Here is a 27,219-nt window from a genome sequence, read left to right as displayed (position 1 = left end):
AAACATACATCTTACAAAGCCATTCATGCAATCCACCTCTGTACTGCCCTTCACTGATTGCTTTACCCTTTTTTTATAACATTCATAAGAATAAACCAAACATAATCATATTAATCTTAAATTACAGTCCACTTTAAAAAAAAAAAAAAAAATGCCCCATAATCTTTCGAAGTACAGTGCTTTGTATTTTGTGCCACTTATTAGATGCGTTTGCAGCTTAGACTCTTAACATGCTCTTGGTTCAAGCCCAGCTTATTCTAACACATTCTTGGTTCAGTCCCAACAAAGGCCTCTGTTTTGCGGGATATCTGCTTCATCAGGGAAATGTTTATCGCTGAAATAACAGATTTTTGTGCATCTCAAAAAGATGGTCAAGCTAAATAGCTTTCCAACAAAGTGCTGAATTTCAACGCTGTTTACCATGAAATATCATGAACATATTTAGAACCGTTAATCACGAGGAATACTGTGAAGCTTTACTAATCCTTTCATGAAATTATCGGATCTTGAATCACATTGACTAACATTTTTGAGGTATGTATGACTACTCATTCATACTCTCGTGAAATCTTTAAACTACCGACTGTATTGAAAAGGACTCTCTCAATCGCTAGATGTTTTGAAATCCATGTGGCATCTTCAGTTACAACCAGAAGCTGTATGTGTGACTTTTTAATGAATCATTTTTTGTTCCAAGTCTATTAAATATTAGGGAAATCTTTGAACAGAACTGTTATCTATACGATTGAACAAAAGTTAAAATATCTATTCAAACTCTCAGCTCTGTAAGTTAGGAAAATTCTGGCCTATACCAGCACTGGCAAAATGCCTTGCTAAAAAAATAAATGCTGATTTTTTATTTATTTATTTATTTTTTTTGTTTTTTGGCAATTTTCACAGCCATTCCCCCGGATAAAATGGCTTGGCTGAAAATCACCACCCTCTGTGAAGCTATAAGTCCACCTGGGCTTCCATAGCATTCATACTTTAGTTTGGTTAGAAGTATTCCCAAGGGTATGTTCAGATTGGGGGAAAAAATGGAAACCGAACAGTGATATTTTTAAAGGTTAGATCTGCCTTTACCCCCTCAGCTGTCTGCAGATGCTGGCCGCTTTGTTGCATGTACTTTGCAGCTCCTAATTTTCAAAGGTAAACACCATGCATGGTTTTCCTTTTTGGACAGGAACTGTGTGTATATTGCAAACAATACAGCCTTTTCAAAAGTGCCCCCCTAAATCTTTACTAGAAGATTTTTGTTCATGGAGTAAGCTTTTTAGAATAACAGAGCTTTTTTTTTTTTTTTTTTTCAGCTGACAGCACATTTGACAGTGGTCAAGGGTCTACAGTTTATTCGGATTCCCAGAGCAGCCAGCAAAGTGTTATTTACTCATCTCTGCCTGACTCCTTACCCCCTGCTATTCATCGGGTCTACAGCCCACCCCTGAATGATAGCCAGGCTCTGCCTCAAAACCTTCAGCAGCCACAGTTGGGGCACTACCAGCAATCTGCAACAGTAAGTGTCAAATTTTACTTTCAATGGTACAACAAAAATAGTCCTTTTAATGCAATTTTAGTTTTCTTGTAATCTTACAGATTTTCTGAGGCATGCATGCAAGCCTTTAATTGTCAGAATAATACCGTCTGATTGAACTGTTTAAGGTATGGAGAGTTAGTATATTCTGTACATAGCTTCTCTCAAGCTATTTAATTCTAGTTGACTGTGTGAAAAGGGCGGGTGTATTTTTAATCTTTATAACTTTTTTTTAAAGATTTGCTATCATTTTAGTCTTTCATATGTCAAAGAATCATTTTCCTTTGTTTACCGATGAATAAAATGAAGGAATACATGATTATAATCAAGATCTTCTTGAGGTGTGGATGCTTTCTCTTGCGCAAAAGGTCAAACCTCTGCTCAATGTCATGCTTTCTCTTGGCTCCAATATAACATCACCCAGAGGCAAAGCTGTGTGTGTGTGTTCATTGTAGATCTGAGCCACGAGCCAAGGATAATCCTCTCAGCCTTTTGGCTGAGGTTCATAAAACTTAATGATTTGGGAGGGACCGGGTAGGTTAGGTTAACATCCTGTTTATCCCCATTGAGGATATGGAATAGATTGGGACTATGGCCAAAGTGAGGAGGGTTAGACTTAGAGAAAAGTAGATTTGGTATTAAATTTTAGTTCGTGCAGATGCCTGGACTCTTTCGCAACCTGCAGTTTTTTCTTGAACTCACACAAATCTTAGAGAGAATATATATAGTTCGTACAAATTTTATTGAAAATACCCACATATATACCTATATAGACAATTAAAACTAAGCTAGCACACTCACACATTCATACCATCAAGTTAAAAAAATATGTTTTTTTAGATGTAATTTTTAGAAATTAACATATGTTCTTATCACAAATCAATTTCATATATGCTTATAAATTATCACTATAATATATTAATTAATCACATATATCACATGTCTCCACAATCACTTAGTCAGGATCATCTGCTCATTATGTCCGACAAAAGATGATACAAGATCTCTTCGTTTCATCCCTTTCGTTAGGGGCTTCCTCAGGGACTGATGTTTTTCAAATACTTTTAACTATGCTGATACACTGAAAAAAGATGTCTAAACAGCTATCAATAAATTACAATAAAATGAGACTATGAAGTTGTTGTTACCATAAAATAAATGTTTAACCATACTCCCTTAAACAAATTTAAAAATGTAAGTGGTGAATAGATTAACACAGGTGCAAAGCACCTTATTCATACCTTATTTTCAATCACACTTTTAACTATAAAGTCTAATGAAACATTTATAAATATAAAGCCCAATTTTACTCCTAAACCCACACTGAACCTATCTAGGTAACACCCAGAATCTAATTCATCAGGGAGTATGGTTAAACATTTATTTTATGGTAATAACTTCATAGTCTCATTTTATTGTAATTTATTGATAGCTGTTTACACGTCTTTTTTCAGGGTATCAGCATAGTTAAAAGTATTTGAAAAACATCAGTCCCTGAGGAAGCCCCTAACGAAAGGGGTGAAATGAAGAGATCTTGTATCTTTTGTCGGACATAATGAGCAGATGATCCTGACTAAGTGATTGTGGAGACATGTGATATATGTGATTGATTAATATATTATAGTGATAATTTATAAGCATATATGAAATTGATTTGTGATAAGAACATATGTTAATTTCTAAAAATTACATCTCAAAAAAACATATTTTTTTAACTTGATGGTATGAATGTGTGAGTGTGCTAGCTTAGTTTTAATTGTCTATATAGGTATATATTGTATATTCTGCTTAGTTCATTGTAAACCGATTTGATTTGTATCAAGAAAGTCGGTATATAAAAGCCTTAATAAAATAAATAAATAAATAAATATATGTGGGTATTTTCAATAAATTTTGTACGAACTATATATATTGTCTCTCTAAGATTTGTGTGAGTTCATGACATGACTAAAGAGAGTTGTATTTTATTACCCTTTGTGTAAACATGCAGTTTTTTCTTGGGCAGCAAGAATTTTAATTGTCTTTGTTAAACGAGCAGAAATGTTAGAAAACCTAAGATTTCAAGTTGTTTTGGGGGAAGCATAGAAGGAAAGCAGTCGAGAACCAAACATCCCATCTAGTCCACCAGATTTCATTCCTGCTGTGGTTCCGTAGACCCCAGTCGATCTGTTTTTACAGAAGTCCCTGAGGTGGTGGTTGGCTCTCTTGATCAGTGCTTCTTAGGCATATTGCGCCACCCTGACAGTCCGATGCATTATCGGCGAGCATTAAACAGGTGCTCATGATTGAGTGCTCGCTCCCTTAATGCACACCGATCCACCTCTCTGGGGCGCCTGATGCAAATAGGCTGCTGTGGTGAAAAGGAGGCGCTAGGGGAAAATTGTGCAGCGGGTGCCCAGGAGAGATGGCTGTCAGCAGCTTAGGAAAATGGAGGTCTAAATTTAATTTCTTTAAAAAAAAATTTTTTTTTTAGTATTATGAATTGTTTAGTTTCTCTAAGTTATCACCACGGTATTAAGTCAGAGGAAGTACAGAAAAGCAGTATTTTCTGCTTTTCTATACACTTTATGGGCTCCTTCAAAAATTAACGCCTGCACCGAGCAGGCATTAATTTTGGAGACTAGTAAAATTGTGCATTTTTTTTTTTGCATTGGGGAGAATAGATAATAGCCTCATCAATATGCATTTACATGTGACGAATGCTATTACTTACGCACGTGTTTGGTCACGCATTTTGGATGTGCTAACCCCCCCGTTTGGTCACGCATTTGGACACACATCCATAACCCCTGATGCAAATCACGCATTGAGCCATGCACAGCAGCTAGCGCACGGTATTGCATTGGCCTGTTACTGTATCGATTATCACAGTTATTCAGTAGTACCTTCTGCTACAAGTACTATGTCTCTAGAGAAATCCCTTTCCAACAGAACAAATATGGGAATATGTGAAAGCACTTCAAAAGAAGAGGAAGCAACTAAATCTAAGTTAATCAGCTTGGTGCTCTCACTTAATCCCCTGGTGTTAATGATAATTAAGCAGCACACTTGCCAAACATGTTTAGCCCATCTGCTCCAGTAGAGAGAAGATTCAAGACAGTGTTCGGTTTTTCTGTCTCATAATTCTGATGCAGTGACTAATCCTTACGTATGTAATGATTCAGCAAACCATTGTCATTTCATCTGCTCCTTGAGCTAGCAAGCTTTCTGGAAGTTTAGACTTGCAGAGACTTGGGGAAACCAAGGTAGTTCATGGTTTACCAGAAGACTAATTTTTCTGCTCTAATATCCACAAAGGATGCATGTAAAAGCTTGCCTTGTATTCCTGAGGAAACCAGTCTGTTATGGAGCTCCACAGTCAGGAGGATGGAGAGGAGAGGGAGTAAAGATTGCACTTGAAAAAAGCTGACTAAATCAGAGGTTCCAACTAGTGTGCTACAAAATTTTGGCTCCCCACAGAGAAAGTAGCAGGTCACTGCTGCTGGCATCAAAGTATTCCTCTTTCCCACTCATATTCCCTGCACGATGGCCTTCCACTAGCAGGAAGTATCAGTGAGCAGTGCTCCTTTCCTACTGCTGCTGACACCTCTGCCAGTTCTCTGGTTATCATGAGACTACAGGGCTCTGTGTAGTTCTGACAAAAGGGAAGCTGGCAGAGGATTCAGCAGCAGATAAGCACTGTTTGCCTGATCGAGCATACCAAGGGGATGGGTGAGAAGATGAAGCTGCCAGTGATAGATTTAAAATTTTTGTGCCCATAGACACTGGAGGGAAGAGGTTGCCCAGATATTGGGGGGGGGAACGACCTGCCTGCCCCTCAGAAATCATTGAAAGATGCTGGACTCCTGCTCAGATCTTCCCTTTTCTCCTCAGCTTCCTGTGACATCTTCCCTCACCTCTGGTCCAGAGATAATTTAGCCACACGGAGAACTTTATTTAGACTCTGTGCAAGGCCTGTGAGCTGGTGTGTGCTCAGATCCTGCGGAACTCCACCCATCACACCTGTTTCCCTGGTAACAGGAAACCTGTGCTGGAGCAGGAGGGCAGGCCTGCCTCTGGGTCTCTGAGCCTGTGTACTAGCTGATAGGCCCATGCTGAGCGCAGGTGAAGTTTTTGGTGCAGTTTTGCAGCCAGATGAAGAGAATCTTTCTCAGGCCCAGAAAACAGCAGCATCAGCACACTGCCTATCAAAACTTAATGCCATAGATAGTTGCATATTCCTAAATTTGGGTCTTGGTGCTGCTAATTTATATGCAGGCAGGGAGAAAGAAGGTGGGGCTGCCATGGGGGAGTGGGGGGGGGGGGGTAGGATGGATGGTGGTAATGCCAAGGGGAGGGAAAGAGGTGTGTCAGGGAGGGGCAATGGAGGGAATGTGGTGGTCAGGAGGGGGGAGCTCATATTGTGCCACAACAAAATGAAGCCTGTGCTGAATGTTTCATAATGTAAATGTTGAGAATCACTGGTCTAAATGTTGCAAGCACACTAATTATGGCTGTATCAGCTTTAACTCTGCTATGGGAAAATAATCAGGGATTTAGAAGTTGCTTGCAAGCCCCTTCATACTGAGCCCTTTGTTTCAAATAGTAAAAAATGTATTCATAGGTTACATTTTCCTAGTCTAGGAGTCGCAGTGGACATAATCATCTCTGTCCCGTGTTTTCCTTAGTAATTCCATGATTACTACTAATGGCACCACTGTGTGTGTCTTCCCCAGAATGTTTTGCATAAAATGTAAACTGTATACCAGGAGAGCACTTGTGTTAATGTGGGGGGGAACGACTCATTGGTTCTGCATTTGTACCTGTAACTCCCACAGCTATTCTGAATGCTAAAACCAAGCCATTAGAATTCATCTAACAATACATCATTCTCTCCTCATGTCTCATCTGCATGAAGCAATGACTTAGCAAGTTTGACTGAGTGCAGCAATAAAAAGCCCATCTACAGCAGAAAGCCGGCAGTAAATTGAGCAGTGCAGTGAGAGCAGATTGAGACTAACCCCCTCTTGACACTGATCTCATAGTTTCCTCACAGTGACCGAACCATAAATGTACCTTATATTTTAGGTTAAAAAGCTGAAAGCAGTGTGAAACTGTCAGTGGCCAAAGCATGGTGCCACTCACTTATTTCACCTGGTTTTTAAGAATTCACGTGATAGGTGTAGGTGTGATTGATACAAATATACCTTCTTGACAAATCTACTGAAAATGACTTATTCAAGGTAGTCTTGCATAAAGTGCATGTTTACCACAGGCTAAACAGGATAGATGAGTAATATTAGTAAAAATCATATGCCTGCTGTAACAGTGATTTAGCATTGTTAATTAGGCTGTTTTAATACTGTCTTAAGAGTGTTACTTCTTGATCACAAGGAAATCTGTTCCTGCAGGCATAAGTGCAGAAGGGCAGTGCCAAGTATCTGCTCTTTTGGGTTTTGGTTTTGTTCAGTTAGACTGAATAGCTTTTTTTAAATATTTGGATGAATATCAAATGTAACCACATTATTTTAACTAAAGACATGAGTGGGGGAAAAAAACAAGACTTAAAAATGTATTTAAAATCAGGGCAACCTAAAACTGATTTTTGAATGTCATTGACATTTCTTAAATTTGATAATTTTTATCTCCTATTCTATTTCTAAAACATCTTATTTTCCTTCTCTTCTTGTTCTGTGACCTATACGCAGGGCAAGCCCTAACTGTCAGTTTAGTAAGGATCTCCTCCCCAGTGGATAAGTAACCTACTTCAGAGGTTTCCAAACCTGTCCTGGGGAATATCTACAATGAATGCATATGAGAAGATTTGCATGTTATGGAAGTAGTGCATGCAAATCTCTCGTGCATATTCATTGTGGATATCCTGAAAACTCAATTGGCTGGGGATCCTTCAGGACAGGTTTGGGAACCACTGGCCTACTGCAATTCTTGGTGGCTGCTGCTTTCCTTGGAAGAATATCTAATATATATTTACTCGTTTAAGTTCTGAATTGTCATTTTATTGTGACTTATAATTCATCTTTTCCTAGCATTGTAGCTTTTACATCATTCCTTGCTTGAAAGTACATCACTGAGACTATGACATGATACATGACCAGCACTGAAGTTGTGGTGCCTGTTTCTTATTCTTTCAGCCTAGTTTGATAGTGAGTCAAATGCTACACTCCGTTCTCCCACAGCAGCATTGCCAGGATCCAGTAGTGTCCTTTTCGGTTGCACAGTCCTCCACAATGTCTGCGGTTCAGTTTGGACAATCGCAGACTGCTTTATCCAGCCAGGTGAGGAATTCCACCTTATGACTCCACTTAATTATTTGTTCTGTTTTTCTCTCTCATTTGATCAAGATCTAATTAATTTGCTTTAGTTAGTGATCTTATTGACATTGGGATGTAGAAAAGAAATGGCACATGGCAAACTGTTGTATATCATAAGGTAAAAGTCCTAACAAAAGCACATACACCTGGGGATAGGTTATTGCCCTTACAAGACGTGTATAAACACACATTCCCTGTACATACCCGGATCAGTCCAGACACCTGGGTTTTGCCTCCCCTCCAACAGATGGAGACAGAAGTTTTTCAAAACTAACCCTGGCATACATACCAAGGTGCCACCCACAGTCCCTCAGTCTTACTCTGTCTCCTGGACTTGCAAAACAAAGTTGGAGTTGCAGCTCAAAAGGTGTTTGAGGTCTCCGCGCTAGGGGTCAGTGCTGCAATGTGCAGTAATTTCGCTCTGTGTGCGGGGCTTCACTGGGCCCAGCAGCGCCAAGCCAGGTCAGACCTCTCTGAGGGGGGGCTAGCCAGGCAAACCGGCTGGAGGCGGTCATTGCGTATAGTGCTGATGCTCTCCATGACCTCCTGTGCACATTGGCCAGGTTCATGGTGTCGGCGGTGTCCACGGTGGCTCCTCTGGCTATGGCATTGGGCTGCGGATACTTCATCCAAGTCCCACCTCTGTTCCCTTTCGTTTGAAGGCAAGTTGTTCGGGAAGGAATTGGAGGATATGATCCAATTTCTGGGTGAGAACAAGGTTCATAAACTTCCGGAGGATAGGCCCTGGTCCAGGGGATCATTTACAGCTTGGTCGTGGTTCTGTGGTAATCGGAGGTCTCGACCAGCGATGCCCTCAAGCTCCTCCTTTTGTCCCAGTTCCACTAGACAACAGTAGTGGAATCAGTCCTTTCGAGGCAGGCGTTTCAGCAAGCTAGGCAATTCCCCGTCAGCAGCAGGGGGACTAAGGCCTCACAATGAGATACTGCCGGTCCATCCCTTGATACCCATCCACCACCATGCTCCAAACGTGGGAGCCAGGCTATCGCTCTTCGAGGAATGGACAAAGATAACATCGGACCAGTGGGTCCTCGCCGTGATAAGTCAAGGTTACAGTTTAGATTTTATACGGCGTCCTCAGGACAAGTTCCTGATCTCTCCCTGTGGGTACCGAGAAAAACGGGAGACGGTACAAGGAACACTCCAGCGCCTGCTGGCCCTGGGGGCTATAAAGCTAGTTCCATCTGCAGATCTTCGCAAGGGATGGTACTCCATTTACTTGATTGTACCGAAGAAGGAAAGAATGTTTCACCCCCATCTTAGATCTCAGGAGTCAACCGATGTCTTCGGATACCGCGTTTCCGGATGGAGACTTTTCGGTCCGTCTTCGCCTTGGTTCGACAGCCTCCAGAAGCAACAAAGCCCTGCGGACATCCAGCTTACGTAAATCCTTGGCTATCGGATCCGATCTGAGAAGGAAGGAAGTTCGATTGATTGATTCAAGTGAAAAGAAGACACCACCTTTGGGAGAAAGGAGGGGACCATTTGCAAAGACACCCCTGAATTTGAAATCCTCAAGAAGGTTCCCGGTGTGACAACGCCTGCAATTCCAACACCCAATGTGCCGAAGAAATCTCCACCAAAAATACCACTTTCAGCGTAAGATCCTTTAGTGTTGACCGCTTTATGGGCTCAAAAGGTGGAGCACACAGGGTCGAAAGCACCAAATTGAGGTTCCAGGAAGGACACGGAAGGCAAAGCTTAGGGCGCAAGTGCTTAGCTCCCCTTAGGAAACGTGCCACATCCGGGTGTAAAGCCAACACAACCCCCTGGACCTTGCCTCGGAGACAAGAGCGCCACAACCTGTACACGGAGGGAGCTACATGAAAGACCTTTAGAAAGACTGGCTTGCAGGAAAGCCAGGATGTCAGAGACAGACGCCCGTATAGGATCCACTCCGCGATCCGAACACCAAGTTTCGAAAACTTTCCAGACCCTAACATAAGCCAGGGAAGTAGATGGCTTTCTCGACCGCGTCAGAGTAATCTTTACTCTTCAAGCGTTGCCTCTCAAAAGCCAAGCCGAAATCGGAGCAGCCTCTGAGGGAACGGAGGCAGGCTGCTCTGCTCGGCGTGCGCAGGTTGCACAATTGTGCACCCCCCTGCATGTGCCGACCCTGGATTTTATAACATGCACGCGCATGTTATAAAATCGGGCATAGATTTGTTTGCGCCAGGTTGCGTGAACAAATCTGCTGCCTCGCGCAAGTTTAGATTTACCCCCCATGTGTGCTCTGAGTAATGTTGACAGAAAAGGGCCACTTAGTTCACTCAGTAAGCAGGCACAAGTCTGGCTTGATCTGTGGTCTTTTCTTCTTCTGTCACCAAGGTCCCTTTGTATTAATCCTATGCATGCTTAAATTCTGCCACTGTTTTGGCTCTTATAATCTCTGCTGCTTCTGGTGTCCTCCACCTTCTCTGTAAGTATTCTCTTGTATTCCTTTTTAACTTCAGCTTCAAATGATATTTCTTCGTTCTATGGGAAATGTTACCTTCTAGTACCTTTATTGAAGCTGCCTAGAAATGTTTGTTTATATTGCATTTTTTATTTAAATTCCTAAGCTGCTTATTTTAGACTAAGCTTGCAAACCAAAGCAGTAACAATTATATAAATAAAGCATAAATATTGTATCCAAGGAGCCACAAGACACCAAAATAATTTTACATGCTCATGTACAATTACAAAGATTCGTCTTTCCTACCAGACTAACAACCCAGAGCACCATTTACTCAACACCCAGCCATCTTGCAGCCACGCTTGCCTGGCTATAGCCAAAACACCATCTCCTCTTCCTCCCCGACCTCCATCACCCGCCAACCATCCCACTCAGCTTCCCACCCTTCAATAATTACCCCCAGTCCAAAAAAGAACAGAGCTACTTAGGGAACAGCTCACTTTTCAGTTTCTCCCTAAATGCTGAGTAATTTATCTTGCTGCAGTGTCCTTCCATAATCAGTTTCACAGTGCTGGTGCAATTACAGAGAAGACCCTTTTTCTGAACACATTGCACCAAAATGATTTTAATGTGGGTACATCCAGATCTTGGAAGGCATGGAGACTCCATCTGGGACAAATGCAGCTCAAGCTGTCCATTAGATATCTGGGCCCCATTCTTCTCTAGGAGCAGAAAGTCAGTCAAGATTTTAAATCCAGTTCTTGCCTTGGCATTTTAAGCAAAATGGCTGCTTTAGTTGTATGAACTTCACCCAGCTAATCTTTGCTGCTACATTTTTGTATCCTTTTACAGCTTTTAAATTTTAGTTGGTAACTCTGTGTATAAAGGGCACTGCAGTAATCCAGCGCTGTCAAAACCAGGTATCCTGGTTCAAATAAGGGCATAATTGACCCACCAAAGCTTCATGAAAGCCTGCCTTGTTGGTTTGAATTTGAGTCTCTAGAGACCCTGAGCTGTTAATTCTTGCCCTTAGATCCAAGATTTTCTTCATGGGAAGCCAAGTGGTTCTCTCAAGTGTTAAGACCCAATGGAATTGGGAAAACCTGTCTTAACTATCTTTGTCTTGGAGTTAAGTTTCAATTATTTACTAGCCGTGTAACTCCTGCAGATTTAGAGTATCTCCCTTTTCTTTTACATCATCCTTTACTAATACTTCTTAATTGGCATAAAAATGCCATTGCCATGGTGTGTGAGCCCTTGCACTGTGGTGAGATTGATGCTGCCCGACTGGTGACCCAGCTGGGCTCTTACCGACAGGAGGCAGGCTCGCTGGAACTGGGACTAGGTCTGGGTTTCACCTACACTGGCTGCTTCTCCCATAGGTTGAGCCCTTGGGTTCTGAGGCTGGCAGGCCTTAGGTGAGGATCCCATGAAGAATGGACAGACAACATTAGGGAGCAGGTGGAAGACAGCAGCATAGGAATCCAGGCACCAGTAGGAGTAGGTGGAGATCAGGCAATGTCAGAATCCAGGTATGGATCAGGGCACGTTAATATCAGCCCAAGGAAGGGGGCAGGACAGGATTGGGCAAGAAGACAGGAACCAGGTGAGGACAAAGCAAAACCCAGGATGAGGCAGGGCAGAGCAGGACCGGAGGAAGCAGAGGAGAGAAGATTGGAGTGAGGCAGTTCTGGGCAAGGCTGGAACAAAGTAGGACCAAGGTGACGCAGGAATGAGGTAAGGCAGGATCCAGAAAGCAACACACATTGCGGCAAGGCAGGAGGATCTGTTGCTGGGGTTTAAAACCCCAGCCAATGCTGACTTCATCACTTGGCACCACTTCCCTCTTCCCATAGCGGAACCTTCATATTTGGGGCAAGACAACTGTGTAGGTTTAGATGTAACTCCATTTACTCTAATAGACTGATTCATTCCTTCTAGAAGTGATTGCATCCATTATCCATATTTCCCCTTTCCCTTTCTTGAGCATATCTTTAGGGCCTCCTCTTTATGTACCAGACTAGCAACCTAGACTACCATCTGCTCGACACCCAGCCATCCTGCAGTCTCGCTACATATTTGTATCCTGAGCATCTTCTTTTCTCCTCCCATCCTCCAGTAATTACACCTTTCCGGGTTGCAAATGGACCTACTTAGGGGGCATGCACCTCTTTTGGCAGCCCTCCTTTGAAAAATCTTTTCTTTTTTTCAAAAATCAAATTTAAGCTTTGGTAATTCATAGTAATAGTCTCTACTGTAAATGCATCATAAGCTGGCTGTTCCTGGATAGAATGAGAACACTGAAACAAGGCAGTCTGTGAACTGAGGTACAAAGCTTGAAAAGATGCAAACAATGAAAACAAAGGGTAAAGGACACTGTTGGCACAAACCATTGTTTTCTGTTACGTCTGGATCTGAGAGTTTTTTTATCCTCGTACAAAATTGCCAGGTCATGCCTTTCAATCGCTGCCTGTCAGACTGGACAAGCTTGCCAGATATTGAACTGGTCTGTTAAATAAAGCTTGCCTCAGTTTCATAAGAGAGTAGAAAGAGTGTTTTTTTTTTTTTTTTTAAAGACTACTTTCTATAACCTACAAATCTCCTTCCCTGGTGGAAGGAAGTTCCAAGATCAAAACATTTGTGAATCTGACAATGAAGGTCGTAAATTGATGAAGATATAAAGGGTAACTTACTTCCTGACACTAGGTGTCTCTTGGCGCTTATTAAAAATTTGACTTAAATGTATCCAGTAGTGACAAGGCAGGCCATGTACAGTAGAATATTAGATAAATGGTGCTATCCAGCTGTACTATTTCTGATAACTTCAAGTTTTGCTGTTTTCTTAAATCTGTTTCATGTAGGCAAACAGATTAGTCAGCTGAAGTAAAAATTGGATGCTCAGCTTATTGGTTGCTAGCATGCTGTTTCAAGCCAACAGAGATGTGAAAGGGATCAATTAGCTTGCTATGGTGTGATTTTCAACTTTATTGGTGGGTAAAATGGCAGACAGACCAGGGAAACTCCTTTCAGTTGAAATAGGTCAGTTTACTGAAATGGAAAATATCATAGCAGCTACAACTTGTCCTTGCCTCAAACATAAATTTGCAGGGGACTGTTTTTTTTAGTGTATATTATTCCAGTCTTTACAAAGTATGCAATATTGTGAAGGATTTTCAGTTAGAATCCTTTCTGCTTATTACATTTTAGTTTTATATAATGGATTAGCGTGAAAAGCTAACGTTGCATTTTATGTTCAACAGGAAAGTAAATGTCTCAGAAATGAAATGGTCAAATGCATAAAAATTGCTGTTTCCTGAGCCATTTAACTAGCTGTTTAGAGTGCTAATTTAATCACATTTAAATAGGGTTTACATTGTAATGAAAATCTGGGGAAGTGCAGGGAGTAATATTCTTGGTGAAAGGTAAAGCTCCCAAACTCTTCAGTTTTAGATGCTCTGCAGTGGTTTACAGTATTTGAGAAATGTCTACATTATTATTATTATTATTATTTATTATTTTTGATATACCGAGTTTCATGATAGGAATCACATCAACCCGGTTTACTAGCCGTGTAACTCCTGCAGATTTAGTATATCTCCCTTTTCTTTTACATCATCCTTTACTAATACTTCTTAATTGGCATAAAAATGCCATTGCCATGGTGTGTGAGCCCTTGCACTGTGGTGAGATTGATGCTGCCCGACTGGTGACCCAGCTGGGCTCTTACCGATGGATGGCTCTACATGGCTCTACATGGCTCTACATGGATTAAATAATTTGGCTGTGCGCTTCAGAAAAGGAGAGAGCTAGTTTTCACTCTATAGATTGCCCTCAGTTTAAGCAAGGATTGAAATTAAAAAAAAAAATTCTGGTCCATGCAGTGATAAATGCCAGAAGGAAATATTTAAGTACCTCTGTTTCCTTGATGCCTTTGAACATGCAGCTTAAATTGCGAAACTTGTTCTCTGGATATTTACTTGAATTTCTTTCCAACTAATATTTCATTTGTTTACACAGCAGCAACCCCTGCTTCAGCAAGACCACCTGCAACAAGGTCCTGCAATCCAACAAGTATGTCCTTCGCAGCCCACCACTCACCCATTCACACAGTACCAAGCCCAGCTTCCGCAGGTTGTAACCACCCCACGGCAACATCCACAGATTGCTGTGCCTCTGCAGCCACAGCCTCCAGTACTTCCCCTACAGGTAAGATCAACATCTACTTTCCAAGTTAGTAGTCTTATTTATGTAAGGCTCTACCTGCTGCAATATTTCCTAACCACAAAAATGTAAACTTCATTACCAGTTTTAGTGGGGTGCAAGAATGCTATAACAGTAACTTTCCAATACGCCACTCTCCATACCTCTTTAGACACCATAACATCCACTAAACTGCACTGATCAGTTTGAAACTTTGGAGGGGGGAGAGAGCCACAATGCTCATATGTTATGCTATTACAAATGACCTGAATCTTACGAGGTTCAGGTCATAGTCAATAGGGGAATGTTGAAACGTGGCAAAATCCATGCTTTCCTAGCGTGTAGCAGATGGACTCAAAACAAGTGGGTATAGTGTGCTCGTGCTAGCAGTTGGAGACGGATCTGACGTCAGCACGGGTACATATACCCCCACAGGAAGTGCAGCAATTCAGTAATTTCCGTCTCCAAAGCAGTTTGGAGCTACCTCACGCTCGCTGAGCGTTTTTCCAAATTCTAACTACTAAATTCATAGAAGAAACCTACCTGAAGACGAGCCCCGCACTCCTGCGGTGATACCATTCGGTCCCTCCCCCAGTTGAGTTTCCTGAGGCGATTTCCGTGGTCCCTCGGAAGTAAGAGCCTCAGTCCGGTGGCAGACTCGCGGCAGGGACCTAGCCCCCGAGTGAGAAGGGCTCGGGCACGGCTTAGAGGCAGCCTCGGTCCTGGCACGGACTTGGCCCCCGAGCGAGACAAGTTCGGGCGCGGCCTAGAGGCAGCAGGTGCACCTCCTCGAGCGCGGCGGTGACGGTAATCACCCTCTCCCCCCGCAGCCGGAGACTGCCCGGGTCGCAGCCGGGAAGTGTCGAAGACAAGGTAAGGCGTACATCTTTACTTGTTGGTCTCCGAGGAAGCGAGGATTAGCGGAGTCTGCCTACGTGGCAACCCGCCAAGGAGGTCGCCATTTTGCCTGCCTGCTCGCCTTTTGCCCTGGCTTGTCTCCGCGCTCTAGCGCTCAGGCCAGACTGAGGGCACATGCGAAGGGCGTATGTTAGACGCCCGAAAATACTTGGGCGCATGTTCGATAGAGGCATGCATTGAAGTCACCTTGATTCATGTTGATAGGCGCCAGTTAATAGGCGCCCACTGCTAAGCGCACGCTCATAGGCGCCCGTTCATAGGCGCCAGCCGATAAGCACACGTGGATAAGCGCATATTGGTAGGCGCACATCTTTCGCGCATATTACAAAGCGCAGACGCCAGCTGGGGGGAGATAACAGACGAGATGGAGCGTAAGAGAGCCCATGCGTCAGCAGAGCCGGCACCTCCAGGCTCAGGCATAAGAGCTCTAAGCCTCTGCTCAGCATGCAACCTCAGAACTACACAGAGCGAGGAAGCAGACTCCCTATGTGCCCAATGTGAAGAGGCCCTGGGTGCTCCAGGCTAGCCCAGCATACTTGCCAGTTCCTCAGGGAACACCCCGGACCTAGCAGGCACCTAGTGAGCAGTCAGGGAACCCGAGAGACCTGGTGCCCCTAAGGCCAGATCCTGCTTCGCTCTCCTGGGTGGAATTGTTCAAGGGGATTCATGCCTTTGTCTCAATGCAGTCTGCTCCCCGAACGGGTCCATACGTACCGGATGACCCGGCCCCTGGACCCTCAAGGCCTAGGCATGGCCACTCGCCACCCGGAAGCCCCACTTATGGGGATTCAGATTGTTCTGAGGAAGACGACGAGCCCCACGAGGAGGGAGAACTGCCCTCGGGGATTGAACCATATCTGACCATGAGGCGCTTCTTTCTGAAAGAGGATCTCCCAGGCCTAGTCTCTCAATGCCTGTCGGAACTGGATATCCCAGGCCATGACACCCCAGGGGAACCTAGAATGAATCCCCTGTTAGAGGGCCTGCGCCAAACGGCTCACCATTTTCCCCTCCTACAAGCAGCACAGCAGCTAATCGATTTGGAATGGAATGCGCTGGAGGCCTCATTCAAAGGGGGTCGGGCCTTGTCTGGTATGTACCCCTTAGACCCGGCAACCAAGGAGCTGCTGGCGTGCCCCAAGGTAGACGCCATAGTTAGCGCAATTGTGAAGCGCACCACCATTCCGGTGGAGGGGGGGGGGGCGGCCCTCAAGGATACACATGACCGGCACATGGACGCCGTTCTGAAACAAGCCTTTGAGGTGGCAGCCATGTCCCTACGAATTGCGACCTGCTACACCGTGGTGACGCGTTCCTGTTTATCACAGGTTAGGAACAACACCCCGGGAGAAGAGATGGAATCAGCTCTCTCGTTCCTCACTGACGCAGCCTCCGACCTAGTCCGTACGGCAGCCAAGGGAGTGTCATCCTCAGTGGCAGCCAGGAGACAGCTCTGGCTACGTAGTTGGTTGGCCGACTCCTCCTCCAAGACACGTCTCACGAGAATGCCCTTTAAGGGATCCCTCCTGTTTTGCAGTGACCTCGAGAAACTGGCCAATAAATGGGGTGCCTCTCCATTACCCCGTCTACCAGAAGACAGGTCACGGAGGAGCCAGCGCCCCTTTCCTAGGCCATCCAGAGGTAGAAACTCTCAGCGCTTCAACCCTTACAGGGCTCGCTACCAAGCACCTCGTTCTCAGGCCAGGAACCAGTCCTTTCGGACTAAGCACAACAAGAGGAGAACCAGCTCGGGTTCCGGTCCCGGCCGCACCCCACAATGACAATCAGCCGACCCATCCAGGGGTAGCAGCCATAGGGGCAGGCTAACCCTCTTCTACTGCAGGTGGGTCCTCGCCTTCATCCAAGAAGGGTATTACCTGGACTTTCTTCGACTCCCGCCGGACAGGTTTGTGGAATCTCTTTGCTCACCCCTCAAGAGGGCGGCACTAGAAGTTACCTTGCGGAGGCTCCTGTCCCTAAAAGCCATAATCCCAGTGCCTGCAGGGGAGATACATTCTGGGCATTATTCCATTTATTTCATAGTACCCAAGAAGGAGGGCACTTTCAGGCCCGTCCTGGACCTCAAGTCGGTCAACAGACACGGGTCCCCAGCTTTCGCATGGAAACTCTGCGGTCTGTCAAAAATGCAGTACAGCCAGGGGAGTTTCTCACATCGGGATCACCAGCGCTATTTACGCTTCAAAGTCCTGAACCAACACTTCCAGTTCCAGCGAGCCTGAAAAATGGAACTAATGAGGAGAGAATAAGAAAGATGGAACATATTTTACATAATTACAGGGGGCTTATTGCTAGGAAGGATGAGAAGGTGGAAGGGGGCAGTACTCATCAAATTTAATCCGAGAGAGCCTGGTGGAAGAGCCAGGTCTTAAGCATTTTCCCGAATTTAAAAGGACATGGCTCCAGGCAGAGATTGGGAGGTAGAGCATTCCAGTGAGTAGGGCCAGCAATTGAGAGATCACGGTCCCTTGTTGCTGTAAGTCGGGCCTTCTTGAGGGGGGGGGGGGCTTGTAATGTGCATTTTAGGTTCGTTCTAGTGGGGCAGGAGGATTGTGTGAGTTGTAATGGTTCGCTGAGCCACGAGGAATTAGCCTGTCTTTTCAATGTCTTACATTAAACTTGCCAACGCTTATGCATTATCCTATTTTCTTCTGTTGGATCCTTCTTCCAATTTTTGAATGAAGATCTTTTGACTAAAGCTTCTTTCACCTCCCCTTTTAACCATGCCGGTAATCGTTTTGCCTTCTTTCCACCTTTCTTAATGTGTGGAATACATCTGGACTGTGCTTCTAGGATGGTATTTTTTAACATTGCACACTTTTTATCTTTGTAGCTGCTCCTTTCAGTTTTTTTTTCTAACAATCTTTCTCATTTTATCAAAATTTCTCTTTTGAAAGTTTAGCACGAGAGCCGTGGATTTGCTTACTGTCCCCCTTCCAGTCATTAATTCAAATTTGATCATATTATAATCACTATTGCCAAGCAACCCCACCACCATTACCTCTCTCACCAAATCCTGTGCTCCACTGAGAATTAGATCTAAAATTGCTCCCTCTCTTGCCTGTTCCTGAACTAATTGCTCCATAAAAATGTCATTTATTCCATCCAGGAACTTTATATCTCTAGCATGTACCAATGATACATTTACCCAGTCAATACTGGGGTAATTGAAGTCTCCCATTATTACCGCACTACCAATTAGGTTAGCTTCCTAACTTCTCTTAGCATTTCACTGTGAGTCTCATCTTGACCAGGTGGACAGTAGTATACTCCTATCACTATAGTCTTCCCCGAGACACAAGGGATTTCTACCCATAAAGATTCAATTGTGCATTTAGCTTCATGCAGGATGTTTATCCTGTTGGACTCTATGCCATGCCGGACATAAAGCGCCACACCGCCTCCCAGGTGCTCCTCTGTCATTGAGATATAATTTGTACCCCAGTATAGCACTGTCCCATTGGTTGTCCTCCTTCCACCATGTCTCTGAGATGCCAATTAAGTCTGTCATTATTCACTGCTATACACTCTAATTCTCCCATCTTACTTCTTAGACTTCTGGCATTAGCATACAAACATTTCAAAGTTTGTTTTTTGTTTGTATTTTCATTCTGCTTTTTAATTGATAGGGTTAAGTTGGAATTTTTTAGCTCAGGTGAGTTTTTAGTTACAGGCACTTGGACTACTTTTCTTATTATTGGAACGTCACTGTCGGGATGCCCTAATTCTAATGCATCATTAGTATCCTTTGAAGATACCTCTCTCCAAACCATGCGCTGCTGAGCGGCTGTCTGCTTTCCCTTTTGTTCTAGTTTAGAAGCTGCTGTATCTCCTTTTTAAAGGTTAGTGCTAGCAGTCTGGTTCCACCCTGGTTAAGGTGGAGCCCATCCCTTCGGAAGAGACTCCCCTTTCCCCAAATGGTTCCCCTGTTCCTAACAAAACTGAATCCCTCTTCCTTGCACCATTCTCATCCACACATTGAGACTCCAGAGCTCTGCTAGTGACCTGCGCGTGGAACAGGGAGCATTTCAGAGAATGCTACCCTGGAGGTTCTGGATTTAAGCTTTCTACCTAAGAACCTAAATTTGGCTTCCAGAACCTCCCTCCCACATTTTCCTATGTCGTTGGTGCCCACATGTACCACAACAGCTGGCTCCTCCCCAGCACTGTCTAAAATCCTATCTAGGTGACGCATGAGGTCTGCCACTTTTGCACCAGGTAGGCATGTTACCAGGCGATCCTCATGCCCACCAGCCACCCAGCTGTCTACATTGCTAATAATCGAATTACCAACTATGACAGCCGACCTAACCCTTCCCTCCTGGGTAGTAGGCCTTGGGGAGATATCCTCGGTGCGAAAGGTCAATGCCTCACCTGGAGAGCAGGTCCTTGCTACAGGATCCTTTCCTGCTGCACCAGGTTGATGCTCTCCAAGGCAGAACCAGGGCTGCCAGTCTGAAGTTGGGACTTGGCTACTATGTCCCTGAAGGTCTCAGCTATATACCTCTGTTTGCCTCAGCTCCTCCAGGTCTGCCACTCTAGCTTTCAGAGATCGGACTTGTTCTCTGAGAGCCAGGAGCTCTTTGCATCGCATGCACGTGTACAATTTCTCACCAGCGGGTAAAAATTCATACATTTGACATTTGATGCAAAAGACTGGAAAAACCCCCTCTTGCTGCTGGACTGCTGCCTTCATCTCAAATTTGTTCAGTTCCCACTTAAGTGGCACCTGCCTATAAATTAAAGGATGAGCTAGGGGTGGGAGGGTTGGGAAATACAAACAGTCTAACTTCAGTTAGTCAGCCAGTGACTCGCTGCTCTCTTGATTAACAAATGTTGGTACCTAATCAAATATACAAACACACTAACTACTGCTTACTAGCTGCCTTACCGACTATTTAAAAATACAAACAGTCTAACTTCTATTTATTTGCTGCCTTACTGACTATTAAAAGCACAAACACACTAAATAGAGATGTGCATTTGTTTATCATGAATTAGGCAATTTTAACAAAAAAGTCCCTGGTGATCCAGCGGGGTCCTGCGAGCAGTCTCTCCCTCTGGACCACCAGGGACTTTTAGTAAGTCTTGGGGAGGGATCGGTATGTTGGGGGGGGGGGGGTTATAAGAAAGTAAACGTGAAGGGTTGGTGTGGGGTTTTTTGTGTTTTTATTCGTTTTTCCGGGTTCGGGTTCCAGTTTTGTTTTTGGCGAAAAACTATCTGTGGGAAAACGAGTTTTCCCACAAAGTGCCCAAACTGAAACCCAACCAGAGCCAGAAAAATGAAGCGCATCTCTACTAAATAATATTCCCAAATAGTTAACCTTGCCCCAATACTTTAAAAAAAAAAGACAATGTCCCAAGCAAAAACTTACTGATTCCTTTCAGCCACCAGCAAGGTGATCTTCTCCTCTCAGTGCTCCAAAACATTTAAAAAGCAACATTGCTTTGTCTCTTTGGTGGGGGGAAACATAGCTTAAGTGATTGAGTTACTCAGATTTTCATAGTGTAAGATAAGGAGGGCTTTAGAGAATGCAGCAGCAACAGCTTGTAGTAAGATTACTATGATCCATATCTTCAGCCCAATTTTAACAGCGACACACCTGGGACTTGAAGCTATTCACAAATGGGTTTTCCTATGCTGGATCCCATTGCTATGTATGTTGCAAATTCTGAATCATTTACAAGCTGTTCTAATGCCTCTGTTCATTTTAAATTTGTCATCCTCCTTGATACCAACTTTGGGAAAAGGCAAAATATCAAATTTTCATAAATGATAAAATAATAGATTCCAATTTTTACCTAATCAATATTAGGGTAACATCAGGACACGCTAGGGAGGTGAAGTTCCTGGATGCTATAAATGACTGTTTCATTCAGCAGCTGGTCATGGAGCCAACAGAGGGCAACGAGCAAGTAACTACTTTAGATCTTTGTTCTCACTGGAACACAGGACTTGGTGCAAGGGCTGAAGATGGTGTGGATTTGCTTGTTAATAGTGGTCATAATGCAATTAAATTTGACATAATGACTGGAGAATGGATATTAAGAAACTATATGCAGTAGCATTTATCTTTTAAAAGGGAGACTGATAGGTTAGAAAAGAATCAAAGGAACAGTTGTCGAGGTTAAGTTCACGTGATGTGTGGATGTTTAAAGTTACTATATTGGAAGCACAGACAAAATACCATACGTTACATACGTTACAGGTTGAAGGAAGACAAATGATTGCCAACATGGTTTGGTGAGGTAAAGACAATTAAAGCCAAAGGGGCATCTTTCAAAAAAATTAGAAAGCAGACCTAAATGAGGAAAAAGGAAAGACCATAAGCATTGGCATTTTCCATGTAAAACACAGCAGGCCGAAAATTTGAAAATGCTTCCCATACAGGTAAAAACAAGTAACTTTCAACTGCATTTGAAGCAGAAAGTCTGTGAGAGGTCAGTTAATCCTTTAGATGCCCAAAGGGTGAAAGGGGTAAAGAGGGAAACAAGCAGAAAAACTAAATTAATTCTTTGCCTCAATTTTTACTCAGGAAGATATTGGGGACATTCCCACACCAGAAACATTCTTTGGTGATAATTCTGAACTGGATCTGTATTTCTCCTAGGGCAAGCAGGATGGTAGGTCCTCAAAGATGGGTGAAATCAGATGGAGCCCGGCACAGAAAACTTTTGTCAAAGTTTCTAGAACTTTGACTGGCGCACTGAGCATGCCCAGCATGCCACTATCCGCACATCCATGCGGGGTCCCCCCTCAGTCCTTTTTTTTTTTTCCCACAGTGTTAGTTACCACGCGGTTTAGAGCTCTGCTCTTACAGGAAATTTTTTCTTCAAATTTTTCCAATTTTTCAACATCTGGTTTTCCTTTTCTGGCATGGTAGATTTATTTTTACCTTCATTGTGGTCAATTCCTGGTGTCGCTCTTCAGTGTCCACTGGCCATCAACCACTCACTGGCTGTTTTTCATGGCATCCAGTTTTTGGTGGTGGACCCACGTCTTACTGATCTGCATGAGGTTTGCATCCCCTGTCTAGGGGCATTGCACAACCTCTGAGGGTGTTAGCTGTGCGATCAGATTAACCCCAAGGGCTCTCTTGCTCAACTGGATAAGATGGCGAAACTGTTTGGTTCCAAAAAGTCTACTTCATCCATGCCAGCATTGGAGACCTAGATGCCTAGGGGCAGAGGTGAACTGCTTGATACTCTGTCCCTATCCACACCCCCGGTGGGTTCTTCCAGGGAAAGAGGGGCTGGTGATAGGCCATCCTCACTGTTGATGCTCTAAGACATTGGGATCTTCAGCTTCCTCTGTGCCGGGGAAAGACCAGGCCGAGCATCTCTAAGTCCTGCAAGCATGGTCACCGGTTGCCATGGGCATATGGCTCCAAAACTAGTGCAACACAAACAGCTGCCATGCTGCCACTGAAGTAACCCCATGGTGAGGAGGCTTCATCCTCTGACAGACCCAGGAGTCCCAGGCATTCCCCACCGATATCAGTACCATGCACTGAGCTGCCTTTGGGCTCCGAGGAGGCTCTAGTGACACCTCATCTTCTCCATCAGTCCTAACTTCACCAGACTTCCAAGAGGAGTTAGACTGCAGGGTACAGAGTACGGTGCTCCGAGCCCTGCAGGGCATCGAACTGCCCCGGCACCAGCTTCCATATTGGTGCCGGAGCCTGTGCCATCTCTGGCACCCCTGCTCGAGTGTCTGGATGTCCTCAGTGTCCTTCTGATGCAACCAGTGCCCCATGATCCCTTGGTTCCCCAGTGGCCACCGATGCCTCCCTCCGAAGAGATTCCCATTATTGGGTCCTCCAAGGAGGAGAAGATTTGTTGCGGCTACCAGCACAGTGGATCCATTAGTCCTGCGACCAGAGTACCTTGAGCCTCCCAGGCATGTATACCCCGCACTGGTTCCAGGGGTCGTTCTTGCCACTTATGAACCCCCAGGCCTTGGCCAGCCTCCGAGCAGAGCCCCACCATGGGGGTTTGACTGGGGGCAAGGGAGCGTGAGTCAGCCCGCCATACTCTGGTATCCTGCCCTCCAGTTGGAGGCAGGCTACTTCGCTTTGCCTACCGCTGGCCACTTATGTCAGTCCGGTGGGTTCTCACTGTATTCACCAGGGGTATCTGCTGAATTTCAGGGATGTCCCTGTGGACTTCCCCCATGTCTGTGGTGGGGTTCAACTACACCGCAGGGAATACTTTTGACAGAGCTTTCTGCCCTTCTAATGGCAGGAGCGGTAGAACCTGTTCCACTCCGCCAACAGGGCCAAGGGTTCTATTCGAGGTATTTCTTGATACCGAAGAGAACTGGGGGCCTTTGCCCCATTCTCAACCTCAGAGCCTTGAACGAATTCCTTCAGAGGGAAAAGTTGAAAATGGTGTGTCTGGGCACCCCGATTCCACTCCTCAGGTCGAAGGAGTCGAGCCAGTCTCCTCTTCTGAAGGATGCATATGCCCATATTGCGAACTTCCTGTGACTTGGGAAAAATCTTCGCTTTGTGGTTGGGGAAGCTTACTGCCATTTGGCCTGGCCTCAGTCCCTCTGGTCTTCACCAAGTGCCTAGCAGCGGTGGGGGTGAATCTCAGATGGTCAGGAGTGTGTGTTCCTCTACTTGGACAACTGGCTGGTCAAAAGTGACTCCCAGCAGGGAGCACTTCAGTCTTCAAGTCTGATCATGCGAGTGCTGCAAACTCTGGGGTTTGTCATCAATTAACCAGTCCCACCTTTGCCCCTTGCCCCACTGGGACTTCAAAGGCGCCAGACTAGACCTGATTCAGGCCAAGGCATTTCTGCCCTGTGATCGAGCGCTTGCCCTGTCATCGCTGGCGAGCTTGCTCCGCATCTGTCGACAGGTTCCCACTCATCTGCTGCTTCGTCTTTTGGGCCACATGGCTGCATCTGTCATGTTATTCCATTGGCATGCCTCTGCATGTGCAGAGCACAGTGGACCTTAGTCAGAATGGCAACAGGTGTCCCAGGACCTCGAGGCACATGTCTCTATCATGCCACCTCTGCAAGCTTCCCTGTCCTGCTGGGAGAATCTCTCCAGTCTGGAGCAGGGATCCCTTTTCAGGCTACCCCACCTCAGGTAGTACTTACCACCGATGCCTCCCCCCAATGTTTGGGGGGGCTCATGTGGACAACCTCCTCACGCAGGGTCTCTGGACGACTCAGGAATCTCTATGCAAGATGAATCGCCTGAAGCGCTAGGAAGTTTGTTACGCTCTTTCGGTACTTTTGAGTCCACTTGTTCCACAAGGCAGTAGTGATTCGGATGGACAATCAGGTAGCAATGTGTTGTACATCAACAAACAGGGAGGCACGGGATAGTCCCTCCTCTGTCAGGTGGTACAGAATTGGACCTGGGCTCTCACAGGGCATGTCCCTGAGAGCAATGCATCTAGCTGGAGCAATGAATGTGGAGATGGACTGCTTGAGCCACACGTTTTAGCCATACAAATGGCCCCTAAATCAGCAGTGGCAGCCCAGATTTTCAGCCAGTGGGGAACTCTGGATGTGGATCTTTTTGCCTCTCCATACAACTTCAAGGTGAGCAGCTTCTCCCTATTCAGGACTGACTGAATTCCAGCCTCAGACGCCTTTGCCCAACATTGGGACACAAGTCTCCTGTATGCATATCCTCATTTGCTGGTCATGACACTCCTGAAGCACCAGCAGGACCAGGGACCATGATTCTCATTGCTTTGTACTGGCCCCAGACATGTCTGGTTCCCACTCCCTCGTGACCTGTTGATCAGAGAACCGATCAGCCTGGACTGCGCCCGATCTGATAACTCAGGATCAAGGCAGATTCTGCCATCCAAACCTTAAAAATGGCCTGGAGGTTGAGCACCTAGTCCTGAAGCCCCCTCGACTTATCTGACATGTCTTGGATGCTGGTAGCTTCCAGGAAGCCTTCCTCCACTGAAGTGGAGGAGGTTTTCCATCTGGTGTGAGGGTCATGGTTTAGATCCATTCACCTGCCCCAGTCTGAGGTTGTTGGACTATTTGTGGCACCTCTCCAAGGCTGGGCTGAAAACCACCTCTGTCAGGATTCATTTGAGCACTGCCAGCACTTACCATCAGGGTATTGCTGGCATGCCCATATCTGTGCAACCCATAGTGGGACACTTTATGCAGGGCTTGCTTTACCTGAAGCCCCTCCTCCTTCCTCCTCCTTCCTCCTGTTTTGTCCTGGGATCTCAACGTTGTGTAGGCATGGCTCATGCAATATCCTTTTGAGCCTTTGCGCTCCTGTGATCTGAAGTTCCTCACCTGGAAAGTTCTATTTCTGGTGGCGATCATTTCGGCTCGTAGGGTTAGTGACCTTCAGCACTTGTTTACGTACCCACCCTACATAAAATTCTTCTATGATAGGGTGGTCCTACATATGTATCCCAAGTTTCTGCCCACCTTTTTTACGAGGTCCCATTCATATTAGGCAGAATGCACAGCAGGCCGCAGACAGTCCACTCAGCTCTTCATATCTTTTGACAACAGGCTGGGAGCTGAGGTGGGCAAACAAACCCTGTCCAATTGGCTAGCAGATTCTATCTCCTCCTACTATGCACAAGTGGGCCTTCAGCTGGGGGGCAGAGTCAAAGCTCACTCTGTGAGGGCTATGGTGGCATCAGTAGCTCACTTACAGGCTGTTCCCGATGCTGACATCTGCAGGGCTGTGACACAGTTCTCTACACACGTTCGCAGGCCACTACTCCTTGGACAAAGATGGTTGGCAAGACAGCAATCTGTCCTTTGTAACCTCTTCCAAGGCTTAAACCCAATTCTCCCTATCTAGGGCCCACTTTTCGGGTTCAGGCTGACTCACTTAGTTACCAACAGCACTGCAGTTATTTTTGTGCCTGTTGGCACCCAGTTCGGTGCCTGTTGGTCATGGCTGTCGCTGGGAAACAGCCTATAGCTTGGTATTCACCCATCTGTGAGGACTACCATCTTGCTTGTCCTAGGAGAAAGCAGAGTTGCTTACCTGTAACAGGTGTTCTCCTAGGACAGCAGGATGTTGGTCCTCAGGAAACCCGCCCGCCACCCCGTGGAGTTGGGTTGTCCTGCATTTTGTTCTATTTTTTTTTTTGCTTGTGAATTCTCTTATGAGACTGAAGGGGGGTCCCTGCATGGATGATGGCATGCTGGGCATTCTCAGTGCTTATCAGTTCTAGAAACTGTGATAAGTTTTCCGTGCTGGGCTCCATCTGATGTCACCCATCTGTGAGCACTAACATCCTGCTGTCCTAGGAGAACATCTGTTATAGGTAAGGAACTCTATCTTTCAGTTTCACAAACTATAAACAAATTACCAGAAATGGATGGTATTCACCTCAGAATTCTAAAACTGAAAATATGAAATTGTAAACCTGTTACTAGTAATCTGAAGCTTATTTAAAACATCCACAGTGTCTGAAGACTGAAGGGTAGCTCAAATTTATAAAGCTCTAGGGATGATCTGGGAAACTATAGACCAGTGATCCTGATGTTGGTGCTGAGCAAATTGGTAGAAGCTATAAATAATTACTGGCCACACAAATAGACTCGGCTTAATGGAGAAGAGTTAACATGACTTTAGTAACAGGAAATCTTTCCTTTATAGATTCTAAATTTTTTTTCAGGTATAAATAAGAATGTGGCTAGTGTTTAGATTTTGAAAAAATATGACAAAATCCCTATGACTGACACCGCAGGAAATTACAAAGTGCTGGGAGGTTGTGTTCTATTATGAGTTGGTAACTAGTTAACAGGGTAGGACTAAGTGGTCAGTTTCCAAATGGGGAGTGCCCCAGAGATCTGTACCTAGACCTTT

General features: G+C 44.9%; 1 protein-coding gene across 12 annotated transcripts in view; it reads left to right on the top strand.

Annotated features, from left to right (window-relative positions):
* Window positions 1-27,219, top strand: part of WNK2 (WNK lysine deficient protein kinase 2) — a 336,843-nt gene that overhangs the window by 201,567 nt on the left and 108,057 nt on the right. For 11 of the 12 annotated variants that reach the window (XM_029600851.1, XM_029600860.1, XM_029600858.1 and 8 more), the window contains exons 9-11: window positions 1,311-1,513; window positions 7,663-7,806; window positions 14,273-14,461. In XM_029600851.1, coding sequence (XP_029456711.1) covers window positions 1,311-1,513; window positions 7,663-7,806; window positions 14,273-14,461 — 536 coding nt within the window. The remainder of the gene's footprint in view (window positions 1-1,310; window positions 1,514-7,662; window positions 7,807-14,272; window positions 14,462-27,219) is intronic. The other variant, XM_029600854.1, reaches the window with a different exon arrangement.

This window comes from Rhinatrema bivittatum, chromosome 4 (assembly GCF_901001135.1).
Source record: "Rhinatrema bivittatum chromosome 4, aRhiBiv1.1, whole genome shotgun sequence".
In the NCBI taxonomy this organism is placed as follows: Eukaryota; Metazoa; Chordata; class Amphibia; order Gymnophiona; family Rhinatrematidae; genus Rhinatrema; species Rhinatrema bivittatum.
The sequence above is the reverse complement of the archived record's forward strand: the minus strand, read 5'-3'. Positions and strand labels throughout refer to the sequence as shown.